This window comes from Nannobrachium achirus, assembly GCF_963921795.1.
Source record: "Nannobrachium achirus genome assembly, chromosome: 4".
NCBI lineage: Eukaryota > Metazoa > Chordata > Actinopteri > Myctophiformes > Myctophidae > Nannobrachium > Nannobrachium achirus.
In genome coordinates, this window is record NC_137813.1 from 55,591,997 (window position 1) to 55,612,766 (window position 20,770).

Consider the following 20,770-nt stretch of genomic DNA (forward strand, 5'->3'; position numbering starts at 1 on the left):
TTAAGTTGGACTGGTTAAACTTATACAATATGTCCATATGGGCATTCCCAGATATGGGCTTAATATTGATGGGTATAAAAGGGATTCTATTGTATGGGCATTCACAGATATGGGCTTAATATAAAAGGGATCAGATGTAGAGGTCAGCTCCATACTGTATGGAGATCTAGGTGATGATCCAGTTTTCTCCATGAATGGATATCCAGGATTTGATCTTTCATGAGGTGATGTCACGACAATGTGATGTCACAATGTCAACAGACAGGTCAACAGCTATGGGCAAACTCAATATGGGCTAATATTGATGGGCATAAAGGGATGTTATTAGTGTGGTTGCCTTAAAAATGCATCATCTGGGAATCAGATGTAGAGGTCAGCTCTATGTATGGAGATCTAGGTGATGATCCAGTCGTCTCCATGTATGGAAATCCAGGGTTTGATCTTTGATGAGGTGATGTCACAACAAATGTGATGTCACAATGTCAACAAACAGCAGATATAGACATTGTGGCGTTACTCACGGACAAGATACATAGGTTAAGATCTGTGGATTTTCATTGTAATAAATACTAGTAAGACACCTCAATTCGCCCAATTCTTGGCCAGTTATTCATTATGTGAAAGTCCTATGATGTCTATGACATCTGACATCATACCCTTTTATGCCCATACATGGAGATCCCTGTCTGTAGAACCAGCCACACATGGGCTGTCTTGGCCATATATGGATTCTGTTAGTGTGGCATGTGGCCGATGTGTCCTCCATATATGGGCATTCCCATATGAATTTCTGTTAGATATGGGCATAAAGGGGATTCTGTTAGTGTGACATCAGTGAAGTCAGCGCTTGATGTCAGAGCGGAAAACCCATTCTGTTCCCCTGATGTTACAGTGACGTCAGAGTATGATGTCAGAGTGACAAACCCATAGAACTAGGGCTGTCACAATTATTACATAATAATCGTCTAATCGTGATTATTTGACATTATCGAAATTATTTTGTCATAATCGTCATAATCGTGAATGTTGAAAAATCTCAGAAATAGTGGAAATAGCAGATCTACAAGCTCACAACGCATCGCATCGCGACGCGTTGTGAGCTTGTAGATCGGCTATTTCCACTATCAATGTTATTTTTTAAGTAGTAAGTTGTCAAATATGTCAGTAATGTATTTGTATATTTAGGTTATGTGTCATATCTACCATATGCAACTTCAAAGCCTAAAAGCCAAACAGAAATGAATTATCAACGACAAATACACAATTAAATCGTTAATCGCCAATTATTTAAGTGACAATTAATCGTCATGTAAAATGTCATATCGTGACAGCCCTTCATAGAACCACAGTGTCAGGCCCCACTAAGCACGCCGTCTAAAAGTGGTCTAATAGTGGTATAGATTTGAACGTTTTTTAGTTGTCTAAACTTCGACTAGATGACTAATAGACTTCTAATAGTCGTCTAAATGTAGACGGTCTATATTTAGACGACTATTAGAAGTCTATTAGTCGTCTAGTCTAAGTTTAGACAACTAAAAAACTTTCAAATCTATACCACTATTAGACCACTTTTAGACGGCGTGCTTAGTGGGGCGTTATAGACAGAGATACATACTGTACATACTGTACGGACAAGCTGTGACTGTTCACATACTAATCTGCGACCTCGCAATTATTATTATTAATAATAATAATAATAATAATGATTCTTAGTGTGGTCAATAGGCACTCTGTGCTGTTTTATACATTTAACTCAGAGAGAATATAAATGGAACCAAATAAACCTTTCATGGGTCGATTTGGTTCTGCACTCTCTCTCAACTCTCTCTCTCAACTCAAATCAACACTCAGGTTTTTACTATGTAGTAGTGTCATGGGTACTATTATTCAGTTTATTATTATTTACTGCCTTACCATATGCTCATACGTAGGTGTAGAATCTATTTCTGATGTCTTAGGCCAGTCTTAGGGCTGATTCATACTCCACTTTTAGGGCCAAATTTAGTTTGAGGAGTCACAAAATCTTGGTGGCACCGAACAGCTAAATTGATGACGGTACATGCCCCCCGATCCTCTGAATGACGCCATATTGTAGTTTAGACAGAGCCGAACTGAAATAAATTCGGCTCTAAAGTGGAGTACGCATGGGCCCTTAGGCTTTTATGCTATAGGCTAGGTCAGGTCAAGGTCCCTCTCCCTCTCTGCCAACAATGGCACAGGGGAACCCACTGGCACACTGGCAGAAGTGTGAGAGAGAGGATTTTCTTTTAAAACAAATACATATATTTTTTAAACATGGTCAATCAAACAAGGTTAGCTAATTTACAGTAAACTACATCCTGCACATAATTCTACATCCATTAAAACTCTTTGATGGGGGAGGGAGTCGCGGAGATTGTTGGGTTATTGTCTAATCGTTAGAACAATGTCCTGCCAATCAAAATGTGTCAATATATTTGATGGCATCATTAACATTTATTTTGACATGGCACACTGACAATCTAGAAAATAAAAACATAATTTCATAAAGGTTGCTGACCCAAGGTTGCACGCACTGTAAATGCACGCATGAAATAAAAAAAACATTTGAACCGATCAGTAGGCTACAGTACAGAGCTGTATCTGGACACTGCTCATCTCCATAGTATGTCCCTACTGGCTGGGTCCACTACTTCATTCTTCCTACACTTGTGCAGGGAGACATGGTGACATTAACTTGTCACCTTCTCTCTCATGAAACACATGATGAGGTACTGTGAGGTACTTGATATCTAACCCAGTACCTCCTGAAGATGCCTGTGCATTGTATTGTGAACACTGTCACTGTTCCCCAGCAGACTACCATAAAGATGCTGTAATGCGCATGATGACACTGTGTACTGAACTTATGGGTGAGTGGACTGACACTTTGTCCTTCACCCAAATGAGATGTCACCATAGAGAGCAAGAACAATAAGTAGAGGCTGGTGTGCATAATGTACACAAGTGGAGACTACATTTAGTCATAGCGAGGCAGACATCACCATAAAATATAGTTGTTTAAATTTGTTGTTCTCCCAGAGGTCAAATCTAACCTTGACCTGAACTTTAATGCGTGATTGACCTGATATGAAAAGTAAAAAAGAAAAAGAAAAAAGAAAAGTGTCCAAATCTGAGGCCATGGTTCTCAGCAGGGAACTGATAGATTGCACACTCCAGGTAGGGAGACTTTACCCCAGGTGAAGGAGTTTAGATATCTTCGGGTCCTGTTCATGAATGAGAGACAGCGGAAAAAGGAGCTTCGGAGCAGCAGGAGCTGGCGGTCTCGGAATCGCACTGTTGTGAAGAAGAGAGAGTTGAGCTAGATTGCAAAGCTCTCAGTCTACCGAGCAATCTTTTGTTCCTACTCTCACCTATGGTCATGGAGTGTGGGTCATGACTGAAAGAACTTTTTATGCATTTGATGTACTGATGTTGATGTAATGACCTTGCTTATTGTAAGTCGCGTCTGTAGTACAGAGAGATGCCTCCTGAGCATGTCCCTATAGGGTGGTCTGGGGGCCAAAGACCAGATGGAGGGATTACATGGAGAGAACACTGGCCTGGGAACTCCTGGGGACCCCGGGGGAGGTGGATAAAAACACCCATAAACGTTGTACATTTGTTGGAAGTACAAAAACACATCAGCAACAAAACAAACAAAAAAAATACGGGTTGATTTCATTAAGCACTGCCAATATGAACAAACTTTGAGTGCTTTGTGACAAGATGAAGGCCAGATGTAGGGCATGCTTCGGGACGTGTTTGTCCATGTTTCGTCCCAATGCCAAATGTTGGAGCTTCGCTCAAAAACTAAGCTATGCTTTTATTAATGTAGACTGAGAGGCTGTAAACAATATTTTCAGACATCAACAGTGTCCCTGGATATAGACCCCAGGAAGTCTTTATAACTAGTGCTTATTGTAGTTCCCCCATTTTAAAGTTAAATACAGAGTCTACAATAGAGATGAGCAGTGTTTTGGATATATTTCATGCATGCATTCAGCTGAGGTATTACTGAATGCTAAATATAACATCTAAATATATGTATGAGCATAGGGTAAAGTAATACATAATAATAAACTGAATTATATCACCCATGAAACTACACAGTAAAAACCTGAGTGTTGATTTAACCCGAGAGAGTATAAATGGAACCAAATGGACCCATAAGGGTTCATTTGTTTCAATTCATACTCTCTCAAGAGTTATTAATGGATAAATTAACAGGATGATTTGACTCCGTACAGACTGACTGCACTAATAACCAGTAAGACTCCCTAATCGGGAGATAAGCGACCGTCAGGTCGCAGCGTGATGGGGTGTCCGCGTAGCCTTGGCGGACAAATAGGTACCCGGGCCCGGCTCTCCCGGACGCTCCTAGCCCGAGTGACGGCATTTTATGTGAGCTGCAGTGGAGGGGGTCTTCCACTGGGGGCGTCACCACTTTTGCATCCGTTCTGGAGCACGAGGAGTGGGTGGTCCCTGGGAATTCCCTGTGAGCAGCCCCGTTGGGGTGGTCATTTGGTCATTTTTGCACATTTGGTCATTTTTTACACTTGGGGGTCCCCCATGGAGCTGGGGGTCCCTGGAGCTCCGGGGGTCCTTGGAAGTTGTAGTTTGGCAGGTAAGGAGTGTGTGTGCAAAATTTGGCATGGATGGGGGCAACGGTTGTGGAGATATGAGCAGGGCAAAAGTGTGACTGACTCACTGACTCACTCAGGGACGGACAGCCGGTGGAGGTTTTGGTAGTAAATGCGACCTGACGGTCGCAATCATTAATATTATTAATACTTATATTTATTAAAGTGTATGTCATTGGCATCACGCTATAACTCTGTATGTCAATGTTCTAAGTGTCTGTCTGTCTGTCTGTCTGTCTGTCTGTCTGTCTGCCTGCCTGCCTGCCTGCCTGCCTGCCTGCCTGCCTACCAGAGCTAGACTAGCTTTTATTTTGAAGTTGCAGACCATGTGATTTGTGACGTGGTCATGTGACATCGATGATGATGATGATTTTTTTTCCTTGACTAGAAAATTGGATAATGGGCCTATTTTCCAGATTTTTTTGTGCACAAATACATTTAAAAAATTGGTCAATTTTTGGCCGTTTTTGTGATTTTTTTATTTACGTTTTCACAATTTTTTAATTCTGAACGAAAATTGGAAAAATAGCCAATTTTCAGTTTTTTCTTATTCAAATTGAATATCCCAATTATACTAAGTCAACCTGGCCGTTTTTGTGATTTTCGGATTTGCGTTTTCACAATTTTTAAATTACTAACGAAAATTGGAAAAATAGCTAATTTTGGTTTATTTGATTCAAATTGAATACCCCAATTATACTAAGATCCCCCCACTGGTTTTTGTGATTTTCTTATTTGGGTTTTCTCAATTTTTTAATTCTGAACGAAAATTGAAAAAATAGCCAATTTTCTGTTTTTTTTAATTCAAATTGAATATCCCAATTATACTAAGTAAACTGGACATTTTTGTGTTTTTCTGATTTGCGTTTTCACAATTTTTTAATTCTGAACCAAAACTTGAAAAAGGGGCTAAAATGTGATTGTTTTGAATCCGTTTGGGAGGACAGAAATCACAAAAAGGGATTTTTCCCTTTTGGATTAAAATTGAACATCTCAATTATACTAAGATCCCCTGACCCCCATTATTAAATTTTCTAGTCAAGGCAAAAAAATCAGCATCATCAATGTCACATGACCACGTCACAAATCACATGGTCTACAACTTCAAAATAAAAGCTAGTCTAGCTCTAGTCTAACATCCAAGCAATAGGATCAACAGGCATGCAGGCAGGCAGGCAGGCAGACAGACAGACAGACAGACAGACAGACAGACAGACAGACAGACAGACAGACACTTAGAACATTGACATACAGAGTTATAGCGTGATGCCAATGACATACACTTTAATAAATATAAGTATTAATAACATTAATGATTATTAGTGCAGTCAGTCTGTATGGAGTAAAATCATCTGTGTTATTTTATCCATTAATAACTCTTGAGAGAGTATGAATTGAAACAAATGAACCCTTATGGGTCCATTTGGTTCCATTTATACTCTCTCTCTCTCTCTCTCTCTCTCTCTCTCTCTCTCTCTCTCTCTCTCGGGTTAAATCAACACTCAGGTTTTTACTGTGTAGTTTCATGGGTGATATAATTCAGTTTATTATTATGTATTACTTTACCCTATGCTCATACATATAATTTAGAATCTGTATTCAACTTAAAATGGGGGAACTACAATAAGCACTAGTTATAAAGACTTCCTGGGGTCTATATCCAGGGACACTGTTGATGTCAGAAAATATTGTTTACAGCCTCTCAGTCTAGATTAATAAAAGCATAGCTTAGTTTTTGAGAGAAGCTCCAACATTTGGCATTGGGACGAAACATGGACAAACGCGTCCCGAAGCATGCCCTACATCTGGCCTTCATCATTCTAGTCACATAAGCCCCTTTTCCACTGCAGCTTTAGCACCACACCACAGTACACCACACTACACCACACCACACCACACCGCACCACATGAAAATATCTACATTTTCCATTTCACAAAAGTACCCCTTTCAGTAAGAAACAAATTGACCCTTTTAACTGTGATTATAATACAATATAAATTTGTATTACAACTATCATAAATTATAATACACTATAATGGATTATAACTGTGATTATAATACACTTTAAAGTATTAATGTATCACTATGATAATTATAATACACTAATAGATTATAATAGTGGTTATAACACAATAGAATCTATTGTCGTGTATTACAACTATATCCTGGTGGTCTAAATGAAAAGTCAGTGAGTGATCAGTCATTATGAAGTGTTTGGCCCTGTTTGGCCTTGCTCAGACCTACTCTAGATTGGATACCTTTTAGTACCACTTTCACACCACTCTACCCATTTTTTATTTTTTTTTGTACTTAAAACAAATGTACAACGTTTATGGGTGTTTTTATCCACCTCCCCCGGGGTCCCCAGGAGTTCCCAGGCCAGTGTTCTCTCCATGTAATCCCTCCATCTGGTCTTTGGCCCCCAGACCACCCTATAGGGACATGCTCAGGAGGCATCTATCTGTACTACAACTTAGGCATTTAGCAGACGCGACAATAAGCAGACGCAACCTTACAATAAGCAAGGTCAATACATAAACATCAGTACATCAAATGCATAAAAAGAGTTACTTTCAGTCATGACCCACACTCCATGACCATAGGTGAGAGTAGGAACAAAAGATTGCTCGGTAGACTGAGAGCTTTGCAATCTAGCTCAACTCTCTCTTCTTCACAACGGTGCGATTCCGAGACCGCCAGCTCCTGCTGCTCCGAAGCTCCTTTTTCCGCTCTCATTCATGAACAGGACCCCAAGATATCTGAACTCCTTCACCTGGGGTAAAGTCTCACTACCTGGAGTTCCCTGCTGAGAACAATGGCCTCAGATCTGGACACTTTTTTCTTTTTTTTTACTTTTCATATCAGGTCAATCGCACATTAAAGTTCAGGTCAAGGTTATATTTGACCTCTGGGAGAACAAAAAGTTGAAACAACTTTATTTTATTGTGATGTCTGCCTCGCTATGACTAAATGTAGTCTCCACTTGTGTACATTATGCTCACCAGCCACCCCCCGTCAAGGACAAAGTGTCAGTCCACTCACACACAAGTTCAGTGCACAGTGTCATCATGCGCATTACAGCATCTTTATGGTAGTCTGCTGGGGAACAGGGACAGTGTTCCAGAATCCAGCATGTTGCCATTAAACAGACAAGGTCTGGCTTAGCCTCAGTGACAAGGAGCACGATACAATGCACAGGCATATTCAGAAGGTACTGGGTTAGATATCAAGTACCTCACTATACCTCATCATGTGCTTCATGAGAGAGAAGGTGACAAGTTAATGTCACCATGTCTCCCTGCAGTATGAAGTAGTCGACCCACTATCAGCCAGTAGGGACATACTATGGAGATGAGTAGTGTCCAGATACTGCTCTGTACTGTAGCCTACTGATCTGTCCAAATGTCTTTATTTCATGCATGCATTTCCAGTGCTGAACCTTGCAGCCTTGGGTCAGCAACCTTTATCAATTTATGTTTTTATTGTCTAGAAGATTGTCAGTGTGCCATGTTAAAATTCATTTTAATGACGCCATCAAATATATTGACACATTTTGATTGGCAGGACATTGTTATAACGATTAGACAATAATCCAACAATCTCCGCGACTCCCTACCCGGTCAAAGTTCAGAGTTTTAATAGATGTAGAATTATGTGCAGGATGTACTTTACTGTAAATTAGCTAACCTTGTTTGATTGACCATGTATGTTTAAATAATATATATATGTTTGTTTAAAAAAATAATCCTCTCTCTCACTCCTCTGCCAGTGTGCCAGTGGGTTCCCCTGTGCCATTGTTGGCAGAAAGGGACCTGGACCTGACCTAGCCTATAGCATAAAAGCCTAAGGGCCGATGCATACTCCACTTTAGAGCCAAATTTATTTCGTCTAAACTACGATAATATCGTAGTTTATTATATTATGGCGTCATTCAGAGGATCGGGGGGCGTGTACCGTCATCAGTTTAGCTGTTAGGTGCCACCAAGATTTTGTGACTCCCAGAACTAAATTTGTCTCTAAAAGTGGAGTATGAATCAGCCCTAAGACTGGCCTAAGAATATATTTTACACCTACGTATGAGCATAATTATGGTAAGGCAGTAAATAATAATAAACTGAATAATAGTACTGATAGTATAGAATAGTATAGAAACTCGTAAAAACCTGAGTGTTGATTTAACTCGAGAGAGAGTATAAACAGAACCAAATCGACCCATACAGGGTTTATTTGGTTCCATTTATACTCTCTCAGAGTTAAAAATGTATAAAACAGCACAGAGTGCCTATTGACCACACTAAGAATCATTATTATTATTAATAACTAAGAATCATTATTATTAATAATAATAATAATAATTGCGAGGTCGCAGATTAGTATGTGAACGGTCACAGCTTGTCCGTGTGTACATACAGTATGTATCTCTCTCTCTCTCTGTCTATAACGCCTGACACTGTGGTTCTATGGGTTTGTCACTCTGACATCATACTCTGACGTCACTGTAACGTCAGGGGAACAGAATGGGTTTTCCACTCTGACATCACATGCTGGCTTCACCGATGTCACACTAGCAGAATCCCTTTTATGCCCATATCTAACAGAAATTCAAATGGGAATGCCCATATATGGAGGCCACATCGGCCACATGCCACACTAACAGAATCCATATGCCAAGACAGCCCATGTGTGGCTGGTTCTACAGACAGGGATCTCCATGTGGGCATAAAAGGGTATGATGTCAGATGTCATAGACATCATAGGACTTCCACATGACGGATAACTGAGTACGCTTTTTTGGGGCTCTTACAGCATATCTCCATATACAGTAGGGGTCTCCATGTAAGGCCTATGGGTAACTGGTCCGATATACATCACTGGTCAGATGGCCAAGAATTGGGGAGAATTGAGGCGTCTTACTAGTATATATTACAATGAAAATCCACAGATCTTAACCGTATGTATCTTGTCCGTGAGTAACGCATCAATGTCTATATCTGCTGTTTGTTGTCTCCACCAGCCGAAGGCTGAGGGAGAGTATGTTTTCCCCTCCGTCCGTCCGTCCGTCCGTGCGTCCGTGCGTCCGTCCGTGCGTGCGTCCGTGCGTCCTCGCAGTTTGTGAACAGCTAATCTCAGTCACCGTTGGCCCGATCGCTGCCAAACTGAGCACACACACTCCCTGGATGCTAATTCAGAACCTCTGCCCCACATTTTTTAAATCAGCCTCATGGTGGCGCTATAACAGGCCGATTTGTGTGGCCTGGTGGAGACCTGTGCTCGGAAGAGCACTGCTTCTAGTTGACATTGTGACATCACATTTGTTGTGACATCACCACATCAAAGATCAAACCCTGGATATCCATACATGGAGACGACTGGATCATCACCTAGATATCCATACATAGAGCTGACCTCTACATCTGATTCCCAGATGATGCATTTTTAAGGCAACCACACTAATAGTATCCCTTTATGCCCATTAATAGCCCATATTGAGTTTGCCCATACAATAGCTGTTGACCTGTCTGTTGACATTGTGACATCATATTGTCGTGACATCACCTCATGAAAGATCAAATCCTGGATATCCATTCATGGAGACAACTGGATCATCACCTAGATCTCCATACAGCAGGGGTCTCAAACTGGCGGCCCGGGGGCCATTTGCGGCCCGCGAGACGATATTTTGTGGCCCCCACCTTAATATGAAAGTTTAATGTTAGTGCGGCCCAGGGACATGCTGGGCCCCTGATTCAGCCCGGGAAAAAGAGTTGGAGAGGCCCTCATTGCGCGCTATAGAGAGAGATCTCTCTCTATAGCGCTGCTGCTGCTACTCAAAGATTTGCCATTTCAGATCATGACAAGTGACAAGCCAGTGGGCCAATTACATGAGTTATATTTCGTCGTTGTCGGGTGGAAACCTTGTATGTCTAAAACCGTTTGTTTTGTATTTATCATTTTAAAAATGATTTAAACTAGTGAAAACAGCCGATCTACAAGCACACAATGCCTCGCGGTGCGAGGCATTGTGTGCTTGTAGATCTGCTGTTTTCACTACTTTTCACTACTTTTCACTTCACTACTTTTGCGGCCCAGCCTCAGCCAGACTCTGCCTCCAGCGGCCCCATGGTAAATCGAGTTTGAGACCCGTGCCATACAGTATATGGAGATGACCTCTACATCTGATCCCTTTTATATTAAGCCCATATCTGTGAATGCCCATACAATAGAATCCCTTTTATACCCATCAATATTAAGCCCATATGTGGGAATGCCCATATGGACATATTGTGTCAGTTTAACCAGTCCAACTTAAACAACCAACCGCAACTTGCCAAATTGCAGTATAATATATGTATGTCAATGTTAGCATGCCTGCCTTTTGTATTCAACACAAAACCTCCTCCTTGCTACTCCACAGAGAGAGAGAGAGAGAGAGAGAGAGAGAGAGAGAGAGAGAGAGAGAGAGAGAGAGAGAGAGAGAGAGATTGCAAGGGGAGGAGTGATTTCATTGTTGCCTGCTTGGTTTTTTGAGGTGTTGCATGAATAACATAAGACAAGGTAGCTTAATTTACACACACGTTTTATGAAAAGGGTAAATACCAGATTGTGCTCTCAACTGTCAACAGAGGAATGTGGTGCCACCTTGTAGATTCATTTTTCAATTCATTATTTTTAAAAATATATAAATATACACTGAACCAAATGAGCTAAATGAGCCAATCTTTTAACGGCTCTTTTAAGTGAGCCAGATCCATGGCGCTGGCTCACTTCACAGAGCCATGAATCCCACCTCTACTGCCTGCCTGTTGATTCTATTGCTTGGATGTTAGAGCTAGAGAGCCTTTATTTTGAAGTTGTAGACCATGTGATTTGTGACGTGGTCACGTGACATTGATGATGATGATTTTTTTCCTTGACTAGAAAATTGAATAATGGGCCTATTTTCGTGTTTTCTCAATTTTTCAATTCTGAATAAAAAAATTAAAAAATAGCCAATTTCAGTTTTTTTGGATTCAAATTGAATACCACAATTACCTGGCTATTTTTGTGATTTTCTTAATTGCGTTTTCACAACTTTCAAATTCTGAAAGAAAATTGAAAAAATAGCTAATTTTTCGTTTATTTGATGCAAATTGAATACCCCAATTATACTAAGATCCCCCCACTGTTTTTTGTGATTTTCTTATTTGCGTTTTCTCAATTTTTTAATTCTGAACGAAAATTGAAAAAATTGCTAATTTTGGTTTATTTGATTCAAATTGAATACCCCAATTATACTAAGATCCCCCCACTGGTTTTTGTGTTTTTCTGATTTGCGTTTTCACAATTTTTAAATTCTCAACCAAAACATGAAAAAGGAGCAAAAATGTGATTGTTTTGAATCCGTTTGGGAGGACAGAAATCACGAAATCTGATTTTTCCTCAATTATACTAAGGTACCCCCGACCATCCCCCGGTCATGGGATCTTAGTATAATTGTGTTATTCAATTTGAATTTTAAAAATGAAAAAGGGGCAAAAATGTGATTGTTTTGAATCCGTTTGGGAAGACAGAAATCACAAAAAGGGATTTTTCTATGTTGGATAAAAATTGAACATCTCAATTATACTAAGATCCCCTGACCCATAAGGCATAAGACCTGGATCATAATAGAGCCAATGTCTCAAATCTAGACTAACTAGCCCTTACCCGTTCAAAGATATGAGCTCCAAAATGATGTGCACTGTGCACACAGTATATGAGGGATGGAAAGTAACTTTAACTGGTGCTTGCATGATGTAGGAGCATCAATGTAAGAAACCCGTTTCGTTTAATGGCGACAGAGATACTGCCCCCCCCCCCCCCCCCAGCCCGCCCGCCCGCCCACCCGCCTGCACACACACCCGCCTGCCTGCACACACACACACACACACACACACACACACACACACACACACACACACACACACACACAGAGCTGGTTAAACATTTTGCCTCAAGCTAGATGCAGAATAGATGTGCCTCATGCTAGATGCAGAATAGATAGTAGATACACCATAAAAATGCTAATATACAGCATACGATTTGTGAAAGTGACAAACGGGCTTCACAGTTATGTCAGGTGTGTTCATATGCTTATGGTGATGCGATTTCAGATCAATTGCTCCAGCCACTGAGGAGAAACGCTGTAACAGACAGACAGACAGACACTCACTCAGACAGACAGACAGACAGACAGACAGACAGACAGACAGACAGACAGACAGACATTCGCAAAATTATATGTTTGCCAGACCCAGGGGGTCGGCCTACATAAGGCTTTGTCTGTCGGTCGGTCGGTCCCTCTTTTCCTCTGATTGCCTTGAGTGCCGTCACCTGTACAGGACCAGCTGAGTTGAGTTGGTTGACGAGCTGCTGACACTATAAATTCCTCAGCCCATCTACAAGCTCACAAACATTTCCAGCTGCTCAGCCTATACAATCCTGTGTGTTCATGTGTTAGTTCAGTGCCATACTAGTCAAAACAGCCGATCTACAAGCTCACTACGCTTTGTTGCTGAGACTATAAAATCCTGTGTGTTCATGTGTTAGTTCAGTGCCATACTAGTTTTCATTGCGGGTCTGGCACAACCAGGTGACCTGGTCTAGTTGATATGAGTAAAGGCTTTTCTCCTTCACAAACTACTAGGCTATGTGATTTGAATGCATTACGTGCAAGCCAAGGTTTTCCATGAGCAGGCTGTGACCTCTAGTGGTATAATAGTGAAATTACATTTTATTTTCACGATCTGAAAAATAAAGCAGAGTATAATCATTCAGTATAACAGCAGAGTGATACTCAAAGTCAACATAATAAAGTCAGGCGTTAGTTAAACTCTGAAAGTGGACATGTAAGTCTGGGTCATTCATATACTTTCAGAGAGACATTAAATCAGCTTTTACTCATACTGTAAAGTCTGGCCATGGTCCATAATGTTATTTAGTGAGTTCTCTCTATGCCTACATGCTAAGACCTGCCTTGTGCATATATTTTACTCCACACCGAGTAGGAATTGTTGACACATCTAACCTGTTTTATTTAGTTAGAACAGTAGTTACCAAACGTTTTAGCCCTTGACCCAAATTATATACATTCGCCCAGGACCCAAACTAGCAGATCTGCAAGCTCACAATGTGTTGCTTCTCGCCGTCTTAAGAGCTTGTAGATCGTCTATTTTCACTACTTCTTTATTATCATTATTATTATTAGGCCTACTACTATGTATTTATGGAATTTCTTAGATGTGTTTGTTTGTTTGAACATTTGTGAAATTCATATTTGTTTTTAATTTCTAAAAGTAAAATGATAAATATTTCATATATTCTTTACTAGGTTGTGACGCATAGATTCGTCCGTGACCCAGAAATGGGACCCAACCCAGTGTTTGGGAAACGGTGCTTTAGAAAATCCCAACCCGCCCCCCACCCTTCCCTTTTTTTGAAAACTGCAAATAACTGCCCATTGCCTGTGACAAAGCCTTTTGTTGTTCTCAGATTCCCGGGCTTGTGTGGTAGCCTAAATCAAACGGTTGTCCATGAAGTGTTTGCCATTAAGCCAACCTTCCATTTACCATACTGTCTGTATACATGTGTGTCCAGCATTACAGCTACGACATATTTACTACAAAACCCATGTAGAACAAAAAGTAGCCGTCTTTATGTATGAAATTAGTTACGTCTGTGTGTATAGATGTGTGACCTGTTTAATGTTGCTATTGAAGTTGTTATGATTTACTCATTATGGGTTAAATCATACTCCATCATTGCCTTATTTTAGTGCCTAGTCCTTTTGCAGGAAATAGTCTCTTCAAATAATACATTTGGTGGCTCTTAAAAGAGCCGTTCTGGGGTTCTGACAATGACAAATTGGTTTAAGCACGTTCTCCACGGATACGACGGGCCAGCTGGATGTCTTTGGGCATGATGGTCACCCTCTTGGCGTGGATGGCGCACAGGTTGGTGTCCTCAAACAGACCGACCAGATAAGCCTCGGCTGACTCCTGCAGAGCCATGACGGCGGAGCTCTGGAAGCGCAGGTCGGTCTTGAAGTCCTGGGCGATCTCCCTCACCAGGCGCTGGAAGGGCAGCTTGCGGATCAGCAGCTCGGTGGATTTCTGGTAGCGACGGATCTCCCTCAGAGCCACTGTACCAGGGCGGTAACGGTGAGGCTTCTTCACTCCACCGGTTGCCGGCGCGCTCTTACGAGCTGCCTTGGTGGCGAGCTGCTTCCTGGGGGCTTTGCCTCCGGTGGATTTACGGGCGGTCTGCTTGGTTCGGGCCATTTTCTATCAGCGGCTTGAACAACTAAGTTGTGATAAAACTGAGCGCAAACTCGTTCTTTTTATTTCAGCGGCTCTGAGGCGCCGTCTTTCTCTGATTGGTCTGTGGTCAGGAACCTCCTTGTTTGGGAGGAACCAGAGTTTAGACTGGGAGGAGCCACTCGTTTTTATGATTGGTGGGGCGCACAGAGAGTATCTCCGACCAATCACAAAAAAGTAAGTGTGTGTTACAAAGTCGAACGTAGGCTATAAAATGTCTCGTATTCCTCTCCTCCAGCACATATCTTCTTCGAGCTAACACTCTAGAAATAAACCTTCAGAATGAGCGGACGAGGAAAAACCGGCGGAAAGGCCAGGGCCAAGGCTAAGACTCGCTCATCCCGTGCCGGGCTCCAGTTCCCCGTGGGTCGTGTCCACAGGCTGCTGCGTAAAGGCAACTATGCCCAGAGAGTCGGCGCCGGCGCCCCGGTTTATCTGGCGGCCGTCCTCGAGTACCTGACCGCTGAGATCCTGGAGTTGGCTGGAAACGCTGCTCGTGACAACAAGAAGACTCGTATCATCCCCCGTCACCTCCAGCTGGCCGTCCGCAACGACGAGGAGCTCAACAAACTGCTGGGCGGAGTGACCATCGCTCAGGGCGGTGTGCTGCCCAACATCCAGGCTGTCCTGCTCCCCAAGAAGACCGAGAAAGCCGCCAAGAAATAAACCTGCTTCATTCGTCTGAATAAACCCCACAAAGGCTCTTTTAAGAGCCACCCACTGATTCAACAAAGAGTTGCTCCTAATGCCCTATGAAGAGAGAATTATGATATAACTATTAAGATCCACATGCCCTATTGTAATATCTTACTACAATGGTGAAATATGTGTACCGCAATGTTACTGGTCATTCTACACGATTTTATAAACATGATAGAATATATTTTACAATTTAAACAATAACACGCCATTTCAGAATGGACTGATTACCCAGATGTAATCAATCTGTTCGATTATTAGCTCTGAGTAGTTTCACGCATGACAACTTTTAGTAACATTTTAGTATAATCCATTACACTTCATAACATTATACTTGGCTGCCAAAATAAAAAACACGAGGCAAGGACAACTCATCTCAAATGACAAATGTACGTTTTTACAAGCTGCATATATATATATATATATATATATATATATATATATATATATATATATATATATATATATATATATATATATATATATATAATGTGTATGCTACTGTAAGACTGTTATGCCATGTTCGTCTTTCCTTTGTAAACCAGCGTTAAATATGCCATGTCTGGGTATATTTAATTTGCAAAACTCATATCACAATAGCTGATCATGATTGTAGACAGGCTATATGGTTAGCATTTGGATCTAGCTCTTTCTTGGAAAATATGGGTGGTCCTTAAAAGGACCGTTGTGTTTAGAGCAGACAGAGCAGTTTACTTGGAGCTGGTGTACTTGGTGACAGCCTTGGTGCCCTCAGACACGGCGTGCTTGGCCAGCTCACCTGGGAGCAGCAGGCGGACGGCGGTCTGAATCTCCCTGGATGAGATGGTGGAGCGCTTGTTGTAGTGCGCCAGACGAGAGGCTTCACCAGCGATGCGCTCAAAGATGTCGTTGACAAAAGAGTTCATGATACCCATGGCCTTGGAGGAGATACCGGTGTCGGGGTGGACCTGCTTCAGGACCTTGTACACGTAGATGGCGTAGCTCTCCTTCCTGGACTTTCTGCGCTTCTTGCCGCCCTTCGCCGCGGTCTTGGAGACGGCTTTCTTGGAGCCCTTCTTGGGCGCTGGCTTCGCAACTTCGGGCATCCTGACTGTATTCTATCAGTGACTTCCAGAGATGAATGTAATGAGAGAGCGCAGTCGCACCATTATTTATACACAGCCAATGCCAATGTGGTGGTGTGACTCCCAGCAGATGATTGGCTGATACTCCCACAAAGAGGGCGGTGTCTTTATTTCTGTATTATTTCTCCCGCTCGTGCGCTCTATTGTCCCTGTAATATTTTGAGCGGCTAAACATGCACTTTGGGTAAATGTATATTTTTAATGTCCATAAAGGTCCCCAAAGGAAACAGTGCTTTCTTGACCAACAAAAGGAAGGTATAGACTATTTCAGTCTGTCCATTCATTGAGACAATGGCATTATAAGAAATAGTTAATCAAGTATTATAATGTGTAAATGTGATTCCGCTCTCTTCTGGGCTTAGAAAAACAAAATAGAGAACCGGGTGTTACTTAATTTTTCTCCATTCCTGAACCCTAGCCCGTTTATTACTAACCGGGTGTTACTTTATTTTTCTCCATTCCTGAACCCTAGCCCGTTTATTACTTCAAGACAATGAAAGCAGATTCGACTTAGTTCCATCACTCCAGTTAACTTCAGTTGGGACAATGTAAACTCTGTATTTTGAGTATTTCAAAGTAAGATAATGAACTCGGTGTGTTTTCCAGCCTCTAGATGTTCATACACTAATAATGGCAGTCACAAGCGCTTGTCAAGGATTGTGTGCGAGGCTCCACTTGTCCCGTGCTGCTTAAAATGGGTTTATGAAGCAAAGCAAGGCTTATTTTGGGCAAATGTGGAAATAGACGTTTCTGCCTGGTTGTGCCTGTCGGATTACAACATTGTGTGTGTGTCCTTTGGAGCACAGTATATTCATGTTTTGTAATTGGATTGTTAACTTATCGTATTCATATATTCACATGTAGGCCTACAGTTTAAAAGCTGTAGTCATTTACAAAAGTGGGAATTAACTCGTTACATAACGTGTGGGTGGCTCTTAAAAGAGCCTTTGGGTTGTTTGTTGGTAGATCAAGTCAGCATTATTAACCTCCGAAGCCGTACAGAGTGCGTCCCTGTCTCTTCAGAGCGTACACAACATCCATGGCGGTCACGGTCTTTCTCTTGGCATGCTCGGTGTAGGTGACGGCATCACGGATCACGTTCTCCAGGAAGACCTTGAGGACACCGCGGGTCTCCTCGTAGATCAGACCGGAGATACGCTTCACACCGCCACGGCGAGCCAGACGGCGGATAGCGGGCTTGGTGATCCCCTGGATGTTATCGCGAAGAACCTTGCGATGACGCTTGGCGCCTCCTTTCCCCAGTCCCTTTCCGCCTTTTCCACGCCCACTCATTTTTCAGTTTCAGTTGAGTTGAAGATGCAGAAGTGAATGGTTCCAGAGCTGAGAGCCATGCCTTTTTATCTGTGTTCTGAGGACGTAAGGGAGGACAGGCAGACCCGCCCCACACACACGCACCTCCCTCTTGTTCATTTTGGTCACATCACCCCTTGGTATATAGTAATATTGCTAGTCAAGTCCTCTATACCATAATAATTGTTGTTCATTTTTTGAATTCTCCCCTATTAATATTCTTGTAAATGATAGCGCATTTCTTTCGACTCTCTCAAGTTTAAACGTTTGTGTTGTCACGTATAACCTGAATAAAGGTAGGGCCTATAGAAAATCATCAATAATCAAGTATTATGCGGACTTTATGTCACGCTTACTTGAGCAATGTTGACATTTGCCATCTGTTGCACATGATGTAGAGGTGGACCAGTTACTATGTATAATAATGTATATGATTTTGAACCTGAACAATGGTAGTAGGCCACTATTCAATATCAATGTTGTTGAATTTGAGCCAAACATACTAGTAGTCAGGACAATGGCAAATCGAACAGTGATTTGTGGACTAACATACACAACTAGGCCATATTCTCAATAAAGTTTATTTAAAAAGCCATAGGGGAGGTGTGGCTGGGTTTGCAAGCTCGATATAGCTAAAGTGAGAAATGGCCGTATTCATAATGTAGGACAAAGTTAGGCTGCGTTAATGTTTAACTTTGTCATAATGTTATCATTCATTCATTATTTGCGAGTGGTATTGAAACAGGCTGGTTATATTATTCCAGTGCTCACATATGACCATGGTGTATAAAAGTGAGGATGCTCTTATAAAATGAAGTGGTTGGCTCTTAAAAGAGCCTTTTGTGGGTATAGAGATGGAACAAATGGTTTACTTCTTTTTGGGGGCTGCCTTCTTTGCGGACTTGGGTTTGGCAACCTTCTTGGCTGGAGCTTTCTTGGCTGCTGCGGGCTTCTTTGCCACTTTCTTGGGGCTCTTGGGGGCCTTCTTCGGGCTTTTAGCTGCTGCTTTCTTGGCGGCGGGCTTCTTGGCTTTCTTGGGCGATTTCTTGGCGGCTGCGGGCTTCTTTACTGCCGCCTTCTTGGGCTTCTTAGCCGCTGCGGGTTTCTTGGCGGCAGCGGGCTTCTTTGCTTTCACTGCCTTCTTTGCAGCAGGCTTCTTCGCCTTCACCACTTCTGCCTTCTTGTTCATCTTGAAAGAGCCAGACGCGCCGGTGCCCTTGAGCTGGACCAGGGTGCCTTTTGCGACCAGGCTCTTGACGGCGATCTTGACGCGGGCCTTGTTCTTCTCCACATCGTAGCCGCCGGCAGCCAGAGCTTTCTTGACCGCAGCCAGAGACACACCGCTCCGCTCCTTGGAGGCGGACACGGCCTTGACGACCAGCTCAGCAACGCTGGGGCCGGTCTTCTTGGGTCGGGGAGCCGCCTTCTTCTTGGCGGCCTTGGCCGGAGCTGGGGCGGGTGCTGGTGCTACTTCTGCCATTGTTGTCTCGGATAGTAGTAGTTTGTCCTTCCTTCTCTTAAGTAAAGTCTGACAGACTGGTGCTGCACGCTGTGAAGGGGCTGGACTTAAACACCACATGAGAACCATATAGAGACAACATCCACACAGCTCCTCTTGTCTAGGTGGCTTAATGTGCCACTTGTGTTTTCTCCTCGATTAAAACAAGTTATAACAAACTACAGTGTATGTTGTGAAATGAAACAAAGAGCTGACCAGTTAGCACACATGTGCCTTTTTGTTATCAATATAACTGCGATGAAAAAAGCACTCTAGTTTTTAAGTGATACGCTCAAAACATCCCCCTTGCACAGTCAGAGCACTGTGTTTCCTCTGTCATTTTGCTTCTAAAACATTTTAAACTACGTTAAATTAACAACAATACTCACAATACTCTTAGCAGACATACCTGGCGACGCAATACCATGCAATATACTTTGGTTTTGACATCCGTTTTGCTATAAACAGAAGGTTTTCTGACCCCAGTAAACACACTCCAGTTGACGGCAGCATGATGGTGGAGTTGATCCCGACTTCCAATGACAGATGAAAACTGTTGCAACACTAGATGGATTTATGGACAAATAACTTACTGTGATCAACCTACAGCAAACGAAATGTGTTTAAATCTTCAATCAACTGTAGTATCTGTATGCGATTATGACACACATACACTTTCACGGCACAATCCTTCCATGCAATAGGCTACCATTCATAATACTGTGAAGATGTTTTGTGACTTTGGAACATGTTGTATGTATGTTGGCATGCATGATTTGACAATATATATACATTGTATTCAAGTTACTGAGGCTTCTCAATTGATTCTAAAAGTAGATGTGAGATGTGACACAGTGACTATTATTAACCTGGTGACAGCAATGGATACAAACAGTGTGGAAAGTAACTACATTTACGTACTGTTATTAAGTAGTTTTAACTGGGGTACTTTTAACTTTACAAGAGTGTTTCCAATTTGCAATCATTTTCATGAAAACAGATAGTGAAATTAGTGACCTGCATAATGAGCACTTTTACTTTAGGTACTTTATATTTTGATGCCAATACTTTTGTAAAAAAGTAAAAATGTTGTACCAAATTTGTAACAGGCCTACTTCTTCCATCACTGGCCTGCATACCTT

The 20,770-nt window shown here is 41.9% G+C and overlaps 5 protein-coding genes across 5 annotated transcripts in view; 1 reads left to right on the forward strand and 4 right to left on the reverse strand.

Annotated features, from left to right (window-relative positions):
* LOC308284040 (histone H1-like) overlaps positions 1-19,610 on the reverse strand; it is a gene marked incomplete at both ends in the record, with an annotated part of 409,737 nt that extends 390,127 nt beyond the window's left edge. Inside the window, one exon of the mRNA XM_080724578.1 lies at positions 19,092-19,610. Coding sequence (XP_080580704.1) covers positions 19,092-19,610 — 519 coding nt within the window. The remainder of the gene's footprint in view (positions 1-19,091) is intronic.
* Positions 14,550-14,960, reverse strand: LOC308284049 (histone H3.2; the record flags this gene model as incomplete). Its single annotated transcript, XM_080724587.1, has 1 exon — positions 14,550-14,960. The coding sequence occupies one exon, from the start codon at positions 14,958-14,960 to the stop codon at positions 14,550-14,552; it is 411 nt and encodes a 136-aa protein (XP_080580713.1).
* On the forward strand, positions 15,279-15,662 carry LOC308284054 (histone H2A-like; the record flags this gene model as incomplete). The annotated part of the gene is made up of 1 exon (XM_080724592.1): positions 15,279-15,662. One exon carries the CDS (start codon positions 15,279-15,281, stop codon positions 15,660-15,662), a length of 384 nt encoding a protein of 127 aa, XP_080580718.1.
* On the reverse strand, positions 16,406-16,780 carry LOC308284060 (histone H2B-like; the record flags this gene model as incomplete). The annotated part of the gene is made up of 1 exon (XM_080724597.1): positions 16,406-16,780. One exon carries the CDS (start codon positions 16,778-16,780, stop codon positions 16,406-16,408), a length of 375 nt encoding a protein of 124 aa, XP_080580723.1.
* Positions 17,801-18,112, reverse strand: LOC308284075 (histone H4; the record flags this gene model as incomplete). Its single annotated transcript, XM_080724613.1, has 1 exon — positions 17,801-18,112. The coding sequence occupies one exon, from the start codon at positions 18,110-18,112 to the stop codon at positions 17,801-17,803; it is 312 nt and encodes a 103-aa protein (XP_080580739.1).
* Positions 19,611-20,770: the final 1,160 nt, after the last annotated feature.